Raw genomic sequence first — 18,264 nt, 5'->3', positions numbered from 1 at the left:
GTATTTACTATACTTTTTCAAATTATCCAAGTACCCATATCTACTTAACCCATTACCCTAGACATGTTATCCTTTGCACACAAAGTAGTTAAATAGCTCAAAAATTACTCGCTTGAATTTTGTTGTATACATCAAAATTCTCAAACAAATATCGGCTTGACAAATAAAAGTGAAAAAAATTGGTGAAAAACAGTTAGATTGTATTGGCACGGGATCGTCTTCAGATGGTACAGAAAAATCTCAAGAATTCAAAAATACGATCTTCTTCGAAGACACCTATACGTATAAACGCGGAACTGTTCAACACCGTAACGGAATTGACCGAGAGGCAACGCAAATGATTAAAGTCGTCGGCTGCTCCGAAGCAGCCTTCCTCCGAACGCGACGACTCATCGGTTGCGACCCCTCGTCTGTCGACTGTCGTATACGACGAGGTCCGATCCGACGCTACTGACGCGGAAGAACAAGGACGCGGCCGCCTCGATGCAGACGCCCGCCACTGCGGAACCCGTCCAGGAAGCGACAGCTGCTGAACCCGTCCAGGAAGCGACAGCTGCTGAACCCGCGTGGCCTGACGATTACGACGAGCTAGGTCGGCCGTAGACCCGCGAACTTTATTTTGCAATTTGTGTTCGTTCAGGTTTCGTTCTTTTTATATAAATGCGCATTTTATTCGTACAAATCGCTTACGCCGAACCATTTGTTTTTTTGTTAGTTTTGAGTCTTGCCGTCGATGTCGGCGCAGACCATTCATTCGCTCCCGCGATGTGAATTATATCTGTTCAAAAAAAGTATAATAATTTTTGTTTTGTTTTTGTTAACGGCCCGTATGGTAGGAAGGCCGATCGTTAGCTATATATTATTCACTCTTTTTCGGCCGCCGCCGGACGCGACGGCCCTAACTGCCGTGATGTGTAAGTTTCCTCCTTGAGTAGTGACGGGACTATAGTCGTTCACTTGGGTGAACTAGTTCGTTCGTTCATCGTTCACTAAATTGAACTAGTTCACTGAACGATCAAACTGAGCGACTGAACTGTACGTCAAATAAGTATAGTTCACTGGTACTTGTCAGAAAATAATCGTTCTAGTAGTGATTAGTGAACGAAACAGAAAATCGTTCGAATATCGAATCGTTCCTTTAACATTTTTGTAGTTCGTAATAGTGAACCTACCTATAAGATATTGTACCCGGTATACAGTGTTTAATGAACGATGAACGACAAAGTCATATCGTATTTGTTATGTTCCTCTTTACTTAAAACTTAAAAGCCATGATATTTCTGTTTCGCCGTTACCGCCGTATATATTGTATACATTGTTCTTTACACTTAGGCGACGTCGATAATAGTTACAATAAACCGTTCTAGTACGCTACAAAATGTTAACTATTTATTTGTAATATAGAATCCTGACAACCTTCCTTAGAGATTTATTTCTTTCTGTTGAAACACAATCATCATTTTTTTGTTAATTGTTAAAAGTACAATTGTACCAATAAACGTTGTTTAATAAGAAAAAAAAACAATGATACAAATAATAAGTATAGGTATAATATTAATATTGAGTTTTGTTTTAATACTATATAACAACATATTTTAACTTTACATTATTCGTTTCCGGTTCAACTAAACAGACATATGATTAGTTATTGTATATATTATATATTTTTATTTTTTTTTTGTAAAATAATAGTGATAATTAATAATGCATATAATAATCATATTTTATAAGTAGTCAATAAATAATAATCATAAACAAATAAATAATAAATATAAATCAAAAATACTGATGGAATACAACATAAAATATTATTGAAAAAATATGCTAAAATTAAATAATGTATCAAGCACTAAAGTTTTTGATCGAAAATATGGTGGTTGAAGCGATATGAACTGTATTTCAATAAAAATGAATATCACATAGTATAATAAATTACATAAGTGTACATTAGTAATTAATTTGTGTTAATTGTATATTGAACAAGTGAAAAAAACAAAAAAAAAAATAATACAATTTGTCATTAATAATAAGTAAAAAAAAAAAAACCTTACATTACAGGTATATAATTATGAAGTACAATAGTTTGTATTGGAGCAGTAAAAAAGGATCAGTACACACAGAGATCTAACAGGTTGTGTTTAGATAGTGAATATTGTTTACACTATAAATTCATAAGAAAACAATAAAATTATAATGTCAAATAGATAATACCAACAAAATTTCAAGATTGGTTAAATCAATTACTGACTAGAAGGTAAAAATTTGAATTCAATCATTTTAAATACTGATGTCAATAATAAACAATTAATTAACAAATAATTAAAAACAATAATTGGAATGTTAAAGCATTACATTGTACCGTGTGTATGTTTACTTAAGTTCGATAAATTTCTCATCTTAATTATTAAACAGCCTTACAATAAACTTAAAATACTATATTATATACGGTATTTATGACCAATGAATAATCTAATAGTTATGTTAACAATAAAAGTGCATGACACACAAAGGTGCGGTTACTTTTATAATACTCATGTTAATAACCGTGAAATCAGAAGTTTAATGATCCGTATAAATTTCAACATTATTAATTTGATACTCATACTGTAAAAACACAAGCATGGTAATGGTTCAATAAAGATTGAATATTTATATAAATAAACTAGATTAGTTACATGTACAAAAAATATTATTTATACCAAAAAAAAATTTAAAAAAATATATTACCCGATGTACAAGGCACCTGGTTACAAGTTTAAGTACACTTTACAAAATTAAGGTAGACCCTATTTTTACTCCATCTTTGGTTTTCTCTTCATATACAATAATGGAGAATGGAATTGATGAATCTCTGTATTCAGAAATTACATTTAAGGCACTAATTATTCAACATTAAGTATGTCATATTGAGCTTGTGACAAAAAAAGTGAAAAGATTTTCGATGTCTAAAATTATTACATAATACCACATACAATTACAATCATAAAAAATACAATAATCAATTGCATTTAATTTTAAATGTAAGTTACGTTTAACAAGTAACTTCAATAATACACAATTTTGGTAAAAAAAAAAAAATTGTTATATAATTAAAAAAGTAATGTAATAATAAATAACAAAAATTGCACAAACGAACAATGAGTCGTTTACCTTTTAACAGTTGCTATGCCTGGACCCTCGTATTAATGGCACTAGCAGCGAAGGAGGACCAGCTAATCTTAAGAACGGATGCTGTAGAAGTTCAGCCGCAGTTGCTCTTTGTGCTGGATCCCTGACTAATAACCTTTCTAAAAAGCCCTGTAGTCTGGGTGATATCTGGAGAAGCAAAATTAAATTATACATATAAATATAAATTATATTGTTTAACTAACATAAAATAAAAATTATATAATAACATACTTTATTGGAATTTTTAAGTTTTGGTGGAGGCATGTCACGTATTCTTCTCATAGCTTGAAGAGGTGGTTCATTAAAGAAAGGTGGTTCACCATCAACCATTTCAATGACCATAATACCTAGAAATAAGTTGGAGTTAAAATTTGTAATAAAATAATAAAACGAAAATAAATTATTACCTAATGACCATATATCAACTTCTGGCCCATATGGCAAACGTGAAATCACTTCAGGAGACATCCAATAGGGTGTTCCAACTAATGATTTTCTCTTAGGCAACTCTTGAGATACTTGAGCACAAAAACCAAAATCGGAAATTTTCACCTAAAAAAGTTAAGATAGTAAAATAAATATTTACAATTTATAAAATAATGATAATAATTAAAAATAATTACTCTTCCGTCAGTAGTCAAAAGTATGGAATCACTTTTTATATCTCTATGTATTACCCCCTGTGAATGCAAATATGCCAATGCTTTTAAACACTGCTTGCAAACAGTAGCAATCTGCTCTTCATCCATTCTAGTGTGTGTTACCATATCAGTAAGTGCTCCACCTTCTAAGTATTCCATTACAACCCATAATTCGTCGCCAACCAAAAAACTGTCATACATATCAACAATGTTTGCATGGTGATAATCTCGCATTATGACAACTTCATTGAACAACAATTCTCTACGTTGTTGCTTCCTTAAATCCATTTTTTTTACAGCCACTTTACGACTGGTCATTCGATCTGTAGCTATGCAAACAGTACCCGTTGACCCTTCACCAATTTTTTTGAAACTATCCAAATTTTCGCGAGGATCTCCTGGACTAACAACAAGTTGAAGGGCAGCCCTGAACTAAAATACACAATTAAATGTTGGTATTAATAATTATCATAAATAAAATTTAAAAAAAATTTAAATACTTGTTCATGTGTAATGCGTTGTTGCTCATGATGTTGTTTTGTAGCTATACTAGGAATTGACATTGTACTAGCTGTTGATATTCCATTTGTGGTTGGTTTAATATTTTGGTTCTGATCTTGATTTCGAGTATGACTTTGAGCAATGCCCTAGAAATAAAATTTCATAGGTTAAGATACTAACTCATAAAAAAATGTCTAAGACTTACCTTGTTTGTACTAACAATCTGGGCATTGTTAATAACAGGATGGGTACGATTTGGTGGCACGGGAGTATTGGCTTGTGATGTTTGACTTCCGGATGGTGAGTCCACTGCTGAGCCATTAGAAAATATTGGTGGGATATTTCCATTTTGCGCAGAATGATATGAATGTGATCCACCTTGATCGGATATTATTGTTTGGCCTGTAGGAGTATTGTTCTGATTTATTCGTAATACTGGCGTTTCTTGAGCAGACCATTCAGAACCTCCTGGTTTTATCTGTACAGAAAAATAATAAAAAGCTATTGTCATAATGAAATTAAATAATCATAGAACTTGTTTTATAACTTACAAATTTATTGCTGTAATCAAGTTTTGTTTGAGTATTGTTAGGTGTTGGATATTGTGGTAAATGTTGTGGTACTAAACTCTGGTTCATTACTAACACTTCATTTTCTGGCAATGGCGGAGGTACATTTGGATGTTGCCTCCGAATTCGTGGTGGACTTGAGGAACGCAACGAGTTTGAACGTGCAACATTAGATGTTTTAGGAAGTCCAGCTGTTTCATTATTTCGAATGTTAACAGGGTTATTGTTGATTTTTGGATTATTTTCACCACGCACAATTGTCTAAAAGAAATACAATAAAATACTTTATCTAATATTTCTTTTAGTACACAATACAAAACATACAAAGCTTAGCATTTTAAGTGAAAAGTTATTGTAAAAATATTTTTGTATTAGTTACTTATTACTTTACTAATATTTATACTTAGATAATTAAAGTAAAACATCGCTTTAATATATAGGAGGTTTCAAGTGCACCTTGTCATTGACTATGTTACTATAATATGTGTTGAATACAAACAAGTTTATGAGCAAAGAAGGTGTTTTTCAGACACTGTTGTAATTTTTAGTTAGATATAGATGTTATTTCTAATGATATTTTGTAATTAATTTATGTTTAGTTTTAGAAATATGGTAGAGCTTGAACTAAATTTATCTAAAAATCTCACAATATTACCTATATAATATATACCTGTTATTAACTTAGAAGTCAATATCAACATATCTTAGAATGGTATGAATATTTAATGGCAAAAGTTTCAAATTCCTAAGATTAATATATTTTGAATTACAATAAAACATCAAAAATTATCTGGTGTAGTATAAATATATATATTTTTTTTTAGTTATTCTTAATTATTTTTAAAAGTACTGAGTTAATGTGACTGAAAAGTAAAAACTTTGGACCCCTTAACTAATCCCAAACCAGCTTCAACTTGCTACCATAAGCAACTCTTAGTATTAAAGATTGGTACAATTTTCTTCGCGCAAACAAAAAAAAATCATCAGTGATAAATAAATAAGGAAGCAATAAATGTAAAATTGTAATATATTTACTTTTAAATCCAATATTTCTGTAGGAGTGATTTCTGATGGATCCACCAGAGGTAATGGTCTATTGGTGCTCTTCAGTATTTGATTGTTACCAACTATGCTTGCCCATTGTAGAGGCAAACCTATAAATTTACCTTCACGTTTATCAAAGCCAGTATGCACTCTGTGTTCAAAATTTGTAGGTGAAGATATTTGAGGTTTTTTCTTTTTCTTTGAGAACATTACTAAACATTATAATATATTTTGATTAAATTAACATTACAACACATTCTTTATTAAAATTTTAAAATTTAAATAAACCAGGTGATCCATTTAAGGTAAAACACTCAATATTTCTAAAACTATCAACATTTTTTACATAATTTTAAGTTGTTAAAAAATCAATATTTTCTATTGTAATTTTTGTTGAATATTATTTAATGACAACATGCAATTTTAGTTCCTTATTCCAAAGCAGAATATTGTTGGAGTACTTTGATTCTTATATATATAGAAATACCACAAATAATATTCTGCTTCAAAATATGAAATTAAAAATGTACTAATGTTGCCAGTATAAAAAATGTTAAAAAATATAAATTTTGTTTTGATTTAAACAATGTAAAAGAAATATTTTTAAAAATGTTTCAGTTTTCTGAAATGATGAGTGTCTACGTCAAATGGAACTCTCAGTATTATAATGAGAATCTTTACTTATATTAATATAATGATGTAACAGGAATTCCTGAAATCTTTTAAGTACAATTGGATGTTTTGGAGATAATAAGTGACTAAGAAGTTATCTTTACTTAAGGACACTATAAAATAATTATATTTATTATACTACATATTTTACATATTTTACAGTTATGAAGCAAACATAATATATAGGTAGGTACATAGTAACATAATAAACTAACTTACTATAAATACTAAATAGGTTAATACTAGACTACCTATATAGTATCTATGTAAATTAGTATATGTACTGAATACTGATTAGTGTTTTCTTAAGACATAAATATAAGTATAATATTTAGTAATTAAAAAATTATGGTATACATTCTTTCAGATTTTCAAACCAATAGGTACTATAGGTGGTGAATAAATATATTCTATAAGTAGCTGTGTAGATTTATTCAATATGATTTTAATTACATTACTTAGAAATACTTTTATATTAGTAAACGCTGTAAGATATATTCAAGGATATATTGTACCTATAACAAATGTAGGTATACTTATTTTTTTTTTATATATGTAGGTATATGTATATTATAATAAGATAATACTTAACATTATATACATAGTTTAACTAAAATGTATTCAATTAACATTTAGGTTGAATTAAAATTAAAAGTTATTATACACTGTTTTTAAAAAATAAAACTAAATAAATATGTAGGTAGATAGTTTTTGATAAAACTGATTATTTTCCAGTGATAACTTGACTTCCAGAAACAATATCAATAAGATCGGAAGTGATTTTAAATTGTCTTTTTCGATTATAGTCCAAGGATAATTTTTCATTCAACGTCTTAACATTTTTAGAAGCAGCATCCATAGCTATCATACGAGCAGAATGTTCACACAAGGTATTTTCAACCATGGCAAAAAATAAAAGTGAAACAGTAGAAAATTCAATATAACTTTTCATAGTTTCTTCTTCTATTTCTTCTAAACTCGCAATATGAGCTACTGTGAGAAGGAAGTCTGTGTTATAAATAGAGATCCAGTCAACTTTTGACGTTCCCTTAGTAACAATACGGTTGTAAAATATCTGACAAGCAATAAATTCAGCATAATTACATTCATTGAATATTTTTGAAGCCTCTAGAAATGTGGCATTGTCTTTACCAATTTTGAAGACTGTGAATAAGATGTGAGATTTATACGATTTGGCCAACATTTCCTCTGATTTTTGGCCAACACACACGACTTTGGCAAATTGTTGATCAGACCTGTCCAGTTCCTGTTTAACTTTTTTCACAACAGCCGTATGTATGCCGCCACATAAACCTCGGTCAGACGTGATGGCAAATATCAGATGATTTTCGATGTGGTCGAGCATGTTGATGTGTGTGTAACGTTTGTAAAATGATAACGTGCCATAGCCAAACGGTCTTACGTCCTTCAGCAGGCGCTCTGTCTTAGCCATTTTTGCAGCCGACACGAGTTTCAGGGACGAGGTGATTTTATTGATATTGCTATACGACTGTATTTTTTTCTGAATGGCTCTCAGAGACATAATTTGGCGAGTAGTTTTAGCCACAGGACAACGAATGGGACCGTCTAGGATCTAGAGACAGGAAAGAGAAACAAAGAAAAGAAATCATGATAGGATCAGAAAGGGTTGCGTGACGACAAGGAAGATTGACACACGCCTCCCTGTTTTGGGGGCAGTCGAGTGGTACGCGGAACGGGTCGGAAGCACCATCGACCGCGACCCGGTCCGCAAACACTGCTGGCGCGACGCGATACAACAAGTACCGTCACTATTAATTATTATTAATAATGTAAAATGATCTAATTTATCACTCACCTCACACGGACGGCTGGCTGGCTGGATGCTGCGATGACCACTATGGTGTTTGCCGTTAAATAAAACATGCAGACGCGATTTCGATTCGGCCGTGTACTCGGGTTAGGTACGTACGTGTGTGTGTAAGTGTAAAAACGATGATCGCGAACGACGAAAAAAAAAACAGAAAACGAATAACAAATAACGGCGGATTGAAATCGAACGGACGGAATTGAAAACGGTAAAAAGCGATCACGTACACAGAATTGAAGATAATACCCTGGGTGTACGCACGGCCACTGCGACGGAATGGAATGTAAACAAAATGGAATGCTCTGAGCTCTAAGCTGGTATGTGTACTGCGTGTAGCAATTCCCGGTTGTTGTGTGTGTGGCGAGGAGGGGACCGTAATCTATGACGCGCATGCGCTGCGGGCCGACGCGCCGTTTTAGTTGTAGATAAAAAATATTATAGTCGTGCAACCGTGCTAGCTCAACCGCAAGTGTACCCACCGATTTTAATAAAAAAAAAAAATTAAAATTAAAAATAGCATTATATTTAATAATATTATGAATCAGTTATATATAATTTCTATACTTATTACTTAAAACCCTGATGCAGGAACATATATCTGATTTTTTTTTTGCTCTAGAGGGGGGGTGGTCAGGACCCCTGGACCCCCCCGTAAATACGCCACTGTATGAATGAATATGATCACCGAAATAATATTGTGTACACACATCACGCAGACGCAGTAGCATAGGGTCCCAACTCCCAAGAGTTTCTCAGAATAATTCTCAGACAAAAACACAATTTTTAACCATACCTGCATAATATGTATGGATATATGACAGTCCTAAGTCTGTATAAAATCGGAAGGAAAGTGGAAAATGCTTTTAATATAATTTAGGAACCAATTAGGACGATATAACCCTTCGTAATTCGAATCCATAGATTTTGTATAGGTACTTGAAATGCCCAATCATTATTTTACATACAATTAATTAGGTACAGTTGTCAGTTACTGAGATACCTTAATAGGATACCATAATTTACGTTAACATTTTATCATTGAACTACAAGCTGTAAATTATTGCAATGAAACCGTAGAATGGTGAAAACTGAAAAACCGCTTTCACGGCTACATCCCTAACACAAAGTACCTACATATTATAATGGGTATATATATATAGTATATTATAGAATATCCATAAAAATATAAATGTATGATATAGACAATATACCACTCATTACGACTTATTAACAATATAGGTACATATACACTGTATATATACGGCTATCCATATCTACTTATAAAAATACACATTTAGGTTATTATAAATATTAACTCTATAATATACGTACCTATATATTTTATGTATGACAATAATTTTCGATCTTGAACGCTGAACATAAAATTAAGACGTATTAAATGACCAATAATAGATATAAATTACATATATCATAATATAATGCATAAAACATATTAATAGGGTGTATATTATGATATAGAATATATAATTAATATTTATAGGTATTGCCGTATTGGCTTAACAAAGTAAACTATAGTTAACTATAGTCTTTATGCTCTACATATATCCTACAAAATTCATAAGTTCATAACTATTACATTGTTCACATAAAACTATACGTTTCATTTACCTACGTAGGTACATTTATTCAACCGCTGACAAATCATTAAACAATATATATTATAAACTGAGCACATATTAAAATACGCCCATAAAATTATTGTTCAGATATACTTTTATTAAACTACCTATATGAGTACCACAACCGTTGCCGAGCAACGTTAAAATTTGTTATATCTATTAATATTCATTTGACCTTTTTTTCTTTTTGAAATACCTAAGTAATAAAATATATGCCCAAGTTATCTGTTTCGAAAATTACGAAAGACTCAGACGAGTATATATACCATTATCATAATACCAATAGTTGCTATTTTTTTTTTCTATTATATTGTATAGAATATAGATATGAGTATTTAACAAAATATTAGAAAATAATGTACACAATATAAAACTCAAAAGGAATTATATTTCAATTTATTTACACATCTCCTAAATAGTTTAAGTCTTAAGCTATAGCCTATATAGGTATCTATTGCTTGTGTTGGAGATATTTAGTTCTTAAATTTATGACTGATGAAAATATTATATACCTAGCTCCTTTGCACCTCGTACCGCATATCCGCAACTATGGCTAAAATTCTCGGGGCTACAGTCCACCAAACAAAACTATCAATTTAAAATAACTCATCATAGGCGTCTTATATCTATATCAATTAGGAATATTTTTGGGGAGGGGCTAAGCAAAATGCAATTTTGTTTTGTATCGATATTCAATTACAGTTTTTACAATTTAGATTCCTATTTTAGACTTTGTGTGGAGCAATATTAAAGTATTAATTTTACCCACATTGATGTGTGTGTTTGTTTTTTATTTTTGTGTCTGAAGAGTGAAGACGCATTATCTATTAGTAAAAATGTTCTGATAATGAACTTTGAGGGAGGTTTCTGGTAAAAGATTGCCGATTGGAACTGTTTATACGTTGGTCGGTCAAAAGTAGACATTTCTCAGTACTTTTTGAAATAATCTGGATTTGTTTTATCATTGAATTTAAATGTAGTACATTTATTAGGTACAGTGACCATTATGCTCAATGACGATGTACACTCGACACCTATACTGTACATCAGAGGAGCAGCAGGTAACATACCGCTCTTAAATCGCTTTTAATTTATGCACCCCCATTAGTATGTTTGGAAAGTGTCACCTATGGGTGCTTAAATTATGCTAAATATTTACATATTATTAAGTAGTTCAAAATTAAAATATAATTAATAATATATATGGCTATTAAATGATTTTTCTGCGTATATTAATTAGTGGAAACCTGGGTACTCCTAAATTACTGCGGACTGTTAATTTTCATGTTCCTGTCTTTAACTCCCGTACAGTATATCCCTTCTCTATCCCTTTTTGTTCCTCCAATTATATGCGGAATCTTCCCATCTCTCAAATGTTGAAATTGGCCAATCTTTTTAGAAGAACCATCTTTTTTATTTTAAACTGTATTTTTGTTATTAAAATAAGTAAAATATGTATAGATGTCTACCTATAGCACTAAATCATGCTGTATTAGTTATAATTTTTTTTTGTGATTGTACATTCTATTTGGGCTAGCCCCATATTACATTTAATAAATAAATAAATATGAATATAAACTGAAACGAATAACAAACAACAATATTTTGTATATTATTATGTTAAATATAATAAAATATAATGAACATAACATTTTAAATACAAATTAAATATCAGTTATTCGACTATAAAAAAGTAAATTAAATAAATCATTGTGCCTAAAAAAATAACTATATCATAGAATTTGTTATTATAATGTATATATATTTATGGTTTTGTTATTATCATAATATGAACAATAATATAACTGATTTTATTGGAACTTTTACAAAATAATGATATCATATATCATGAAAGAAAATAAATCATGCCACATTACTTTCATAACACTTAAATATGACTTCTGCGTTCTGTCCCCGAATAACATAAAATAAAAATAACATAGGTACATTGTAATACCTGTACTGCAAACACAAAAATATATTTTTGAGTAAACGTTGCACGTTGAGAACAAACCTCGGCAACGGGTGGCTCCTCTCTCTGAGCAGTCAACTGTCTAGAGAGAGAGGTCGCCATCCCCCGACCGCGGGCATGGCAGAAACCTACATGTGCCCAGTTTGAAATTCTGGCATTCTGCCAAAACTAAAACACACGTGTTTACCAAACCTACAGTACCCTCCCCCACAGTTGAAAAACCACCCAATGGCCTAAGTTGCTGCGGGTTAATCAATTAAAAAAAAAAATGTATTATTAACTAAGTTCCCATTTGATATGTTTACAATAAAATTGTCATCAGCTATCACATAAAATACAATCACACTTGTAATAAATATTATGTATATTATTATGTTTAATCAACCAAAAATCATTACAATCAAAATAAACAAAGCTATATATATTCATAATATTATCGATTTGGGTACTGTTCTATACGGTAATAGGCGAATACTGGGCAATATACTCACAAATATGACACCTAATGAAGCCATATCTCTAAAATCAGACGAACCGACTTATATTTCTATAACACTATAATATATTTATATACTTATATAGTTATACTGCTTACTATAATATTATTACACAACTAAAAAATAGTAGAACAAACGCAACAATACTTATGGTAAAACATAATAGTAGTACAACATCATAGAATATGATAAACGGAGAAACACGAGAAATATTGACAGTACAGGCACAGAGTCAAGAGTGGTACAAGGTACACTGTGGTCAGTGGTTGACGGTTGTAGATATTAAGGTAACCGTTGAATTGAGTTATTCTTATATAAATATATTAATATTTAATTATTATGTTATTCAGTGGTATTGAAGGTATTGTTGAGTATTTGAGTGGTAGAGATAGATGAGTAGTATTGCTTTCAGTCTTTCACAATATCACTAATCGTTAAATCCACTATTTTTTTACTAACAAGATTAAATATAGACATATAGTATACTTCATTTATTAACAAACACGTTTAATAGTTCTATTCAAAATGGTCTATGGGGAGGAGTAGATCCCCGAGTCCCACACTTATTCTGGAAGACACCATTAAATCAGACTAAATGTATACCTATATGATGTATATATGAATATAAAAGAGGGATATCTTGTTACAAGAATACCATGAAGGAGTGCTCCACGGTCAAAAAATTGGAGGTTATGTACGGTGAACCAATATGAAAATTAATCGAAATCTTATAATTATCTGACGTGTATAAAGTATAGTAATTCCGTAACCACAAAACAAACGACAATGGTTAGGTATTATATTACACGTAACAATAAAACAAAAAGGTAGGGATGTAGGTTGTATAGGTAAGATACTTACAAATTACCTTTTAATCTGTAATTGTGTTATAATTAGGGCCCTGCAGATTTGAATGCCTTAAAAACTGGCCCATCATCCTGACATCCCGAATTTAAAATTCCGAGGTCAAATCATGCTAAAAAAATTCAGCATACAGTTGACGGACTTCTTAAAACTATCCAATGTAAATATAGCAAAAAATGCATTTTAACCGAAATAATGTAATCAATAAAATAACAAAAAATTATTTTAAGAATACTTGAGCAAAAAAAAAAAAAATAAACAAACTTGACCAAATAAACTCTAATTATACGATGTAACTATTGTAACACCAACTTTAGTTGTCCACTTGTCCCGGACGCATAACAGCCGTTAATTGCACTGTATATAGATAAAGGCGTTATCAACGTATCAAAATAATAAATAGTACCCACGATCGTCAATCAAAAATTAATAGATTTTTTTAAAACAGGTTTAAACATTACAGAAAAATAAGTGTATATATTATTAATTGTATAAGTATATGGAAAATTTAATTTATGAAAAACCTATACATATTGCATCAGTCCTAGTAAATTTATTTGGTGAATGGGTGGGTACTGGGTAGCTCATTTCTCGAGTTTTGCAGACTCAAGGTACGGTACTAAAGCCGCCACTAAAACTAATAATTCCGTCATTTATAGATTTAGGTAATTAGGTATACTTCTTGCACGCTTTCAACACTTTTCCCTTTTTTCGTTTCGGAATATTTGGACTATCCCTCTAGGTATATGTGTTCGATATCTCATGGTCATCGATATTTTGAAAACAAATAGCCAATACGGCAATAACTACCTGGTACCTATCAATTTATGATTTCAGTTATAAAATTACGCATACGGCATTTTAGATAGGCAATCTAGCTACATGTAAGTAGTGGGTCTTTTTTTTTAGTATCACTTTCATTATAGTCTAGAGATATAGATACTAATAATAATTTGCAATATAAATTATAATAATATATGACAAGCACAATTTAATTTATTTACATTTCAAATTGAAATTTTCACGAAATTCAATTCTTAACAAAGAATAACGATTTTAATTATTTTGTTGTAATTCAAAAATATTTATGGGGGATTGACACGTTTACGTATATTATTATATTTTACTATAACTAAGTAAATAGTACGCCATTAAAAATAGTAAAATATTTAACACATAGAGTCGACGATTAAAATTGTTGGTTCTAATAAACGTACGTTTTCTACATTACACTGGCCCAGAGAGAGAAAACAAAATAGTGTGCTGATATCTTTTTAAATAAAACTTGACGATAAAATAACCTATTTTAATACATCAATTACAGTGATCTACTCTATGAGGTTAACTCGATACTACTGGTATTACAGTAACTAATACCTACCTATACTCTGAATCTGTGTGTTCTCTTGTTGAACAGAGTATAAGTATATTAGGTTATTAATTTATTATATTGAAATAGACTGAAACTTAATTATGCGAACACCGCACGCCTATGGTTACATATTAATTTAGTTTTATACCGTTTATTATTGTACTTCAGTACCTAATTACGAATTACATTGTTTATCCTCTTCAATGTATCGTAAATATTAAGTGCACAATTTCTGTAGAAAAATGCATTTGCGGTCCTCCTTTGGGGATGAACTCATCATCAGTATTGATCAAAACACTGAGATCAGTTTTTTTTAAAATAAAAATTCACACCTGTTATAGTTAATTTTATTGTTTTATTTTAAACATATTCCCCGTAACATCAATTATCCTGTAACAAACTATTATATTATTACTAATTATTTTTACAGTTCAGTAGCCCATTTAAACCCATTGCCACAATTATTTGTCTCAAGAATGGGTTTTTATCCCAAGCTATTACTCATAGTATACTAATACTCAAGAAAGCAGATTTTTTTTTTTTGAAACCTTAGGACACAGATTTAAATAAATGTTGATTAATCAAACTAATTAATAAAATCAACTCATATAGGATAATTATAAATAAATATTAGAATTACAAAATTATTTTTTTTTAAAAAGTATTTTTATTACTTTCAAGGATGTATCGGTCTTATACAGTAGTAAACTCAATTCTTAGTCAGTTTTTGGAATAAGCACAGAGAATCCCGCTGATTCAGCGGCCAAAAGTGCTTGCTTCTTCTTCTTTGCTTGTTTCACTTGAGCAGCAATACGATCTAAATCTCGCCTACCCTGAGAGGTCAATCGACGGCCATTGTTGTTTTCAACCTTCTCAATGAGTTTCATTTGTTCTAAAGATTGTAGTACTTTACGTGCAATACCAGAAGAACTGCGACAAAAATGGGATGGTCTCACTCCATTACGTTTGCGGGCTGTGAAACAAACAGAAATATTATATATATACATAATACATTTTAATATTTAATTTATGACAACCTACCCAACTAAAATAAACAGCTATAAAAGAAAGAAATTCATGATCATAGGAAGATAAAGATAATTAAATTATTTATTCTTGTGTGCAGGCGGCTTTTTGAAAGCAAGATTTGTTTTTTAAAAAACACTTAATAAATTGTATGTGATAGGTATATTATCTGGTATTTATTTGATGATGAGTTAAATTTAGAATTTAGTTGTTAAGTAAAAATTATTAATGTGAATAATATTACAATCACTCAGGAGTCAGGGTTGGTAATATACACGTATACAATATAACAACAGACTTTATAAGACACAATAATATCAAGTACATCGTTTTCTTTGAACTTTATAATTATTACAATTGTGACAAGACTGTACATTTTAATAAGTATAAACTTATAAATTATTTAATATAACAAATCACATCAAATTGACAAATTTAGAATAAAATAAATTATTTTTTGTTATTAAAAATATTAATGTAGTTATTTTATAAATATGAACTTGGAAATTAACAAATCAACTTTGTAAACTGTACATTTTATACATTCCAACCATGCGGTGGCAGGTGATGCACAGCGAATTAGTAAGTTTGAACCTGCCTAATCATTTGAAGCACTTTCTAAACTATTTTTTCAATTTTATATTAAACATGTTTAAAAAAATCTATTTATTTATGTTTTCTTTAGGCTACCAAATAAATGTGCACAACGCAAAACTACGAGTTTCAATAAATAATAATATACATTTAGATCACTGAGGATATATACCCGGCCAGTCAGGATTACAATAGGCACCCAACCACGGCCAGACTGATGGTAAGCACCAGACTAAATTGTTATCAAATGTGCATGCCTGTGGACTTATAAACCATAAGCTAAGGGTTTAATGGTAACCAGAATAAAAATAATTGAGATTTGAGATTACTTTTTAAATGATTAAATACGTATGGCGTCAAAAGCATGTAATACTTAGCTTCAAAATTTTTTGCTGGCTATTTTTGTATTATACCAATTGCCCTACTATCCCTCTCTGACAAATAGGCTTTTGAAGAATTCCGAAAGGTTTGAAAAGTTATGTAACACTGATTTTAATTTTAATTGAAATTGTCTAGCTTATTATTAGTAGAATTCAAAAAGTTAATACTATTTAATGTCAAACCAGTAACCTATTCTTCCCAAATATCATGCCAATTTTATATAATATAATTTTTCAATATATTTCTACTTTACGGGGTACCTTTTTTCGCAATTTTTCTGTATAAAATTTGTGTAGTTAAGCAAACTGAAAACGATGGTGAAGTCGGAATTTGGCACTCGACCATAGTTTCGAAGTTATAACATTTCAAAGTTAGTATATAAAGAGTAGGGAAAGTGAGTTGACATGTCGTACTTTGTACATATACGTTTGTATAATGACAAAACAAAAAAGGTTATTATATGTTTTTAAAAATTAGTCAATCCATTTTATTTTTTTTAAAAATAAAAATAATTTATCTATAATAGCAGATTATTTGTATGTTGCTTGGATCTGTCTACTTTGAAATTTATGACCGGCTTGTAGAATTGCAGTTTTAAAAATAAACCTTGCACAAAACCTCAGTTTTAACTCTTCACTAAACGCACACATTTAAAATTATAATACTAATTGCGGGTTAATTGCTTTTATAAACTTAACATAAAGTAAAGTTAATAAAGTCTAAACACTTTACCTCCAAAGATTTTGGTGAGGGATCCAACACCAACTGGCGACCTGAAGTAAATGTGTCTCAATGTGGCAGCACATCTGGTGTAGTACCAGTCTTCATCGTAAGGCGCCAATTCGTTGAATTTACCATTTTTAACCAAGTCAACCCATTCTGGGGCCTTCAATTTTCCACTCCTAAAAATATGATATTTTTAAGTTTAAGAACAGATTATTACTAAACAGGTACAAATAAAAATATACTTTTTTAAGAATGCGGAGAACGAAGCAACAAATTTGTGTTGGTCAACATCCTTCAACGTGATTGACGACATGATCTGTAACACAACAGTTAGAGAGAAATAACTAAAACGTTCGACATAAACTAAAAAGACTCTCAAGAAATCCCCCGACGGTGATCAAAACGTGTTATTGAGGTTAGGTAAACTTAACACACAAGTACACAACATTAATTTGACACCGAAAATGGAGAAAACTGAATATTACTGAGATTTAATAATTAAATAATAATGCAACAAAAGATTTAATACTTTACCGTGGATTTTTAGCACAGAACAATTTATTGTAAGTAATCCTATTGAAAATAAAACGCATCCGACGTAAACAAAATTCTAATGAAAAGAGCGTGAAGAGAATTGCTTTGATAGAGTCGTGTTTTAGGACCACGATGCAGGTTAACCCGTGAAAGACGGCTGAAAAATCGTTACGTACTTCAGACTGATGATGATTGTACCAACTGCAATAAATAA

At 30.5% G+C, this 18,264-nt stretch overlaps 2 protein-coding genes and 1 pseudogene across 2 annotated transcripts; all 3 read right to left on the bottom strand.

Annotated features, from left to right (window-relative positions):
• Positions 1 to 1,869: 1,869 nt before the first annotated feature.
• LOC132950741 (serine/threonine-protein kinase PAK mbt) lies at positions 1,870 to 8,781 on the bottom strand. Its single transcript, XM_061022283.1, has 9 exons — positions 8,433 to 8,781; positions 5,915 to 6,135; positions 4,862 to 5,140; positions 4,516 to 4,788; positions 4,310 to 4,456; positions 3,792 to 4,241; positions 3,576 to 3,720; positions 3,400 to 3,515; positions 1,870 to 3,315 (listed from the first exon to the last, which is right to left on the bottom strand). The coding sequence occupies exons 2-9, from the start codon at positions 6,131 to 6,133 to the stop codon at positions 3,154 to 3,156; spliced, it is 1,791 nt and encodes a 596-aa protein (XP_060878266.1). The 5' UTR covers positions 6,134 to 6,135; positions 8,433 to 8,781; the 3' UTR covers positions 1,870 to 3,153.
• Positions 6,154 to 8,426, bottom strand: LOC132950742 (ATP synthase subunit gamma, mitochondrial-like; annotated as a pseudogene).
• A 6,652-nt stretch (positions 8,782 to 15,433) lies between the features above and the next one.
• Positions 15,434 to 18,193, bottom strand: LOC132949841 (small ribosomal subunit protein eS19). The gene is made up of 4 exons (XM_061020919.1): positions 18,051 to 18,193; positions 17,759 to 17,832; positions 17,523 to 17,692; positions 15,434 to 15,762 (listed from the first exon to the last, which is right to left on the bottom strand). Exons 2-4 carry the CDS (start codon positions 17,827 to 17,829, stop codon positions 15,506 to 15,508), a joined length of 498 nt encoding a protein of 165 aa, XP_060876902.1. The 5' UTR covers positions 17,830 to 17,832; positions 18,051 to 18,193; the 3' UTR covers positions 15,434 to 15,505.
• Between the last annotated feature and the right edge of the window lie 71 nt (positions 18,194 to 18,264).

This window comes from Metopolophium dirhodum, chromosome 8 (genome assembly GCF_019925205.1).
Source record: "Metopolophium dirhodum isolate CAU chromosome 8, ASM1992520v1, whole genome shotgun sequence".
Classification (NCBI taxonomy): Eukaryota; Metazoa; Arthropoda; class Insecta; order Hemiptera; family Aphididae; genus Metopolophium; species Metopolophium dirhodum.
Note: the sequence above shows the minus strand (reverse complement) of the source record. Positions and strands in the feature narration are given on the sequence as shown.

Coding starts and splice junctions, on each gene's coding strand:
- LOC132950741 (XM_061022283.1), bottom strand. CDS start 6,133: ATGTTCTCAAAGAAAAAGAAAAAACCTCAAATATCTTCACCTACAAAT. Junction 4,457..4,515: donor AGATTGTTAGTACAAACAAG/GTAAGTCTTAGA, acceptor TTTTATTTCTAG/GGCATTGCTCAAAGTCATAC. Junction 3,721..3,791: donor TTTTGACTACTGACGGAAGA/GTAATTATTTTT, acceptor TAACTTTTTTAG/GTGAAAATTTCCGATTTTGG.
- LOC132949841 (XM_061020919.1), bottom strand. CDS start 17,829: ATGTCGTCAATCACGTTGAAGGATGTTGACCAACACAAATTTGTTGCT. Junction 17,693..17,758: donor TTCTCCGCATTCTTAAAAAA/GTATATTTTTAT, acceptor TCATATTTTTAG/GAGTGGAAAATTGAAGGCCC. Junction 15,763..17,522: donor CCTCACCAAAATCTTTGGAG/GTAAAGTGTTTA, acceptor TTTGTTTCACAG/CCCGCAAACGTAATGGAGTG.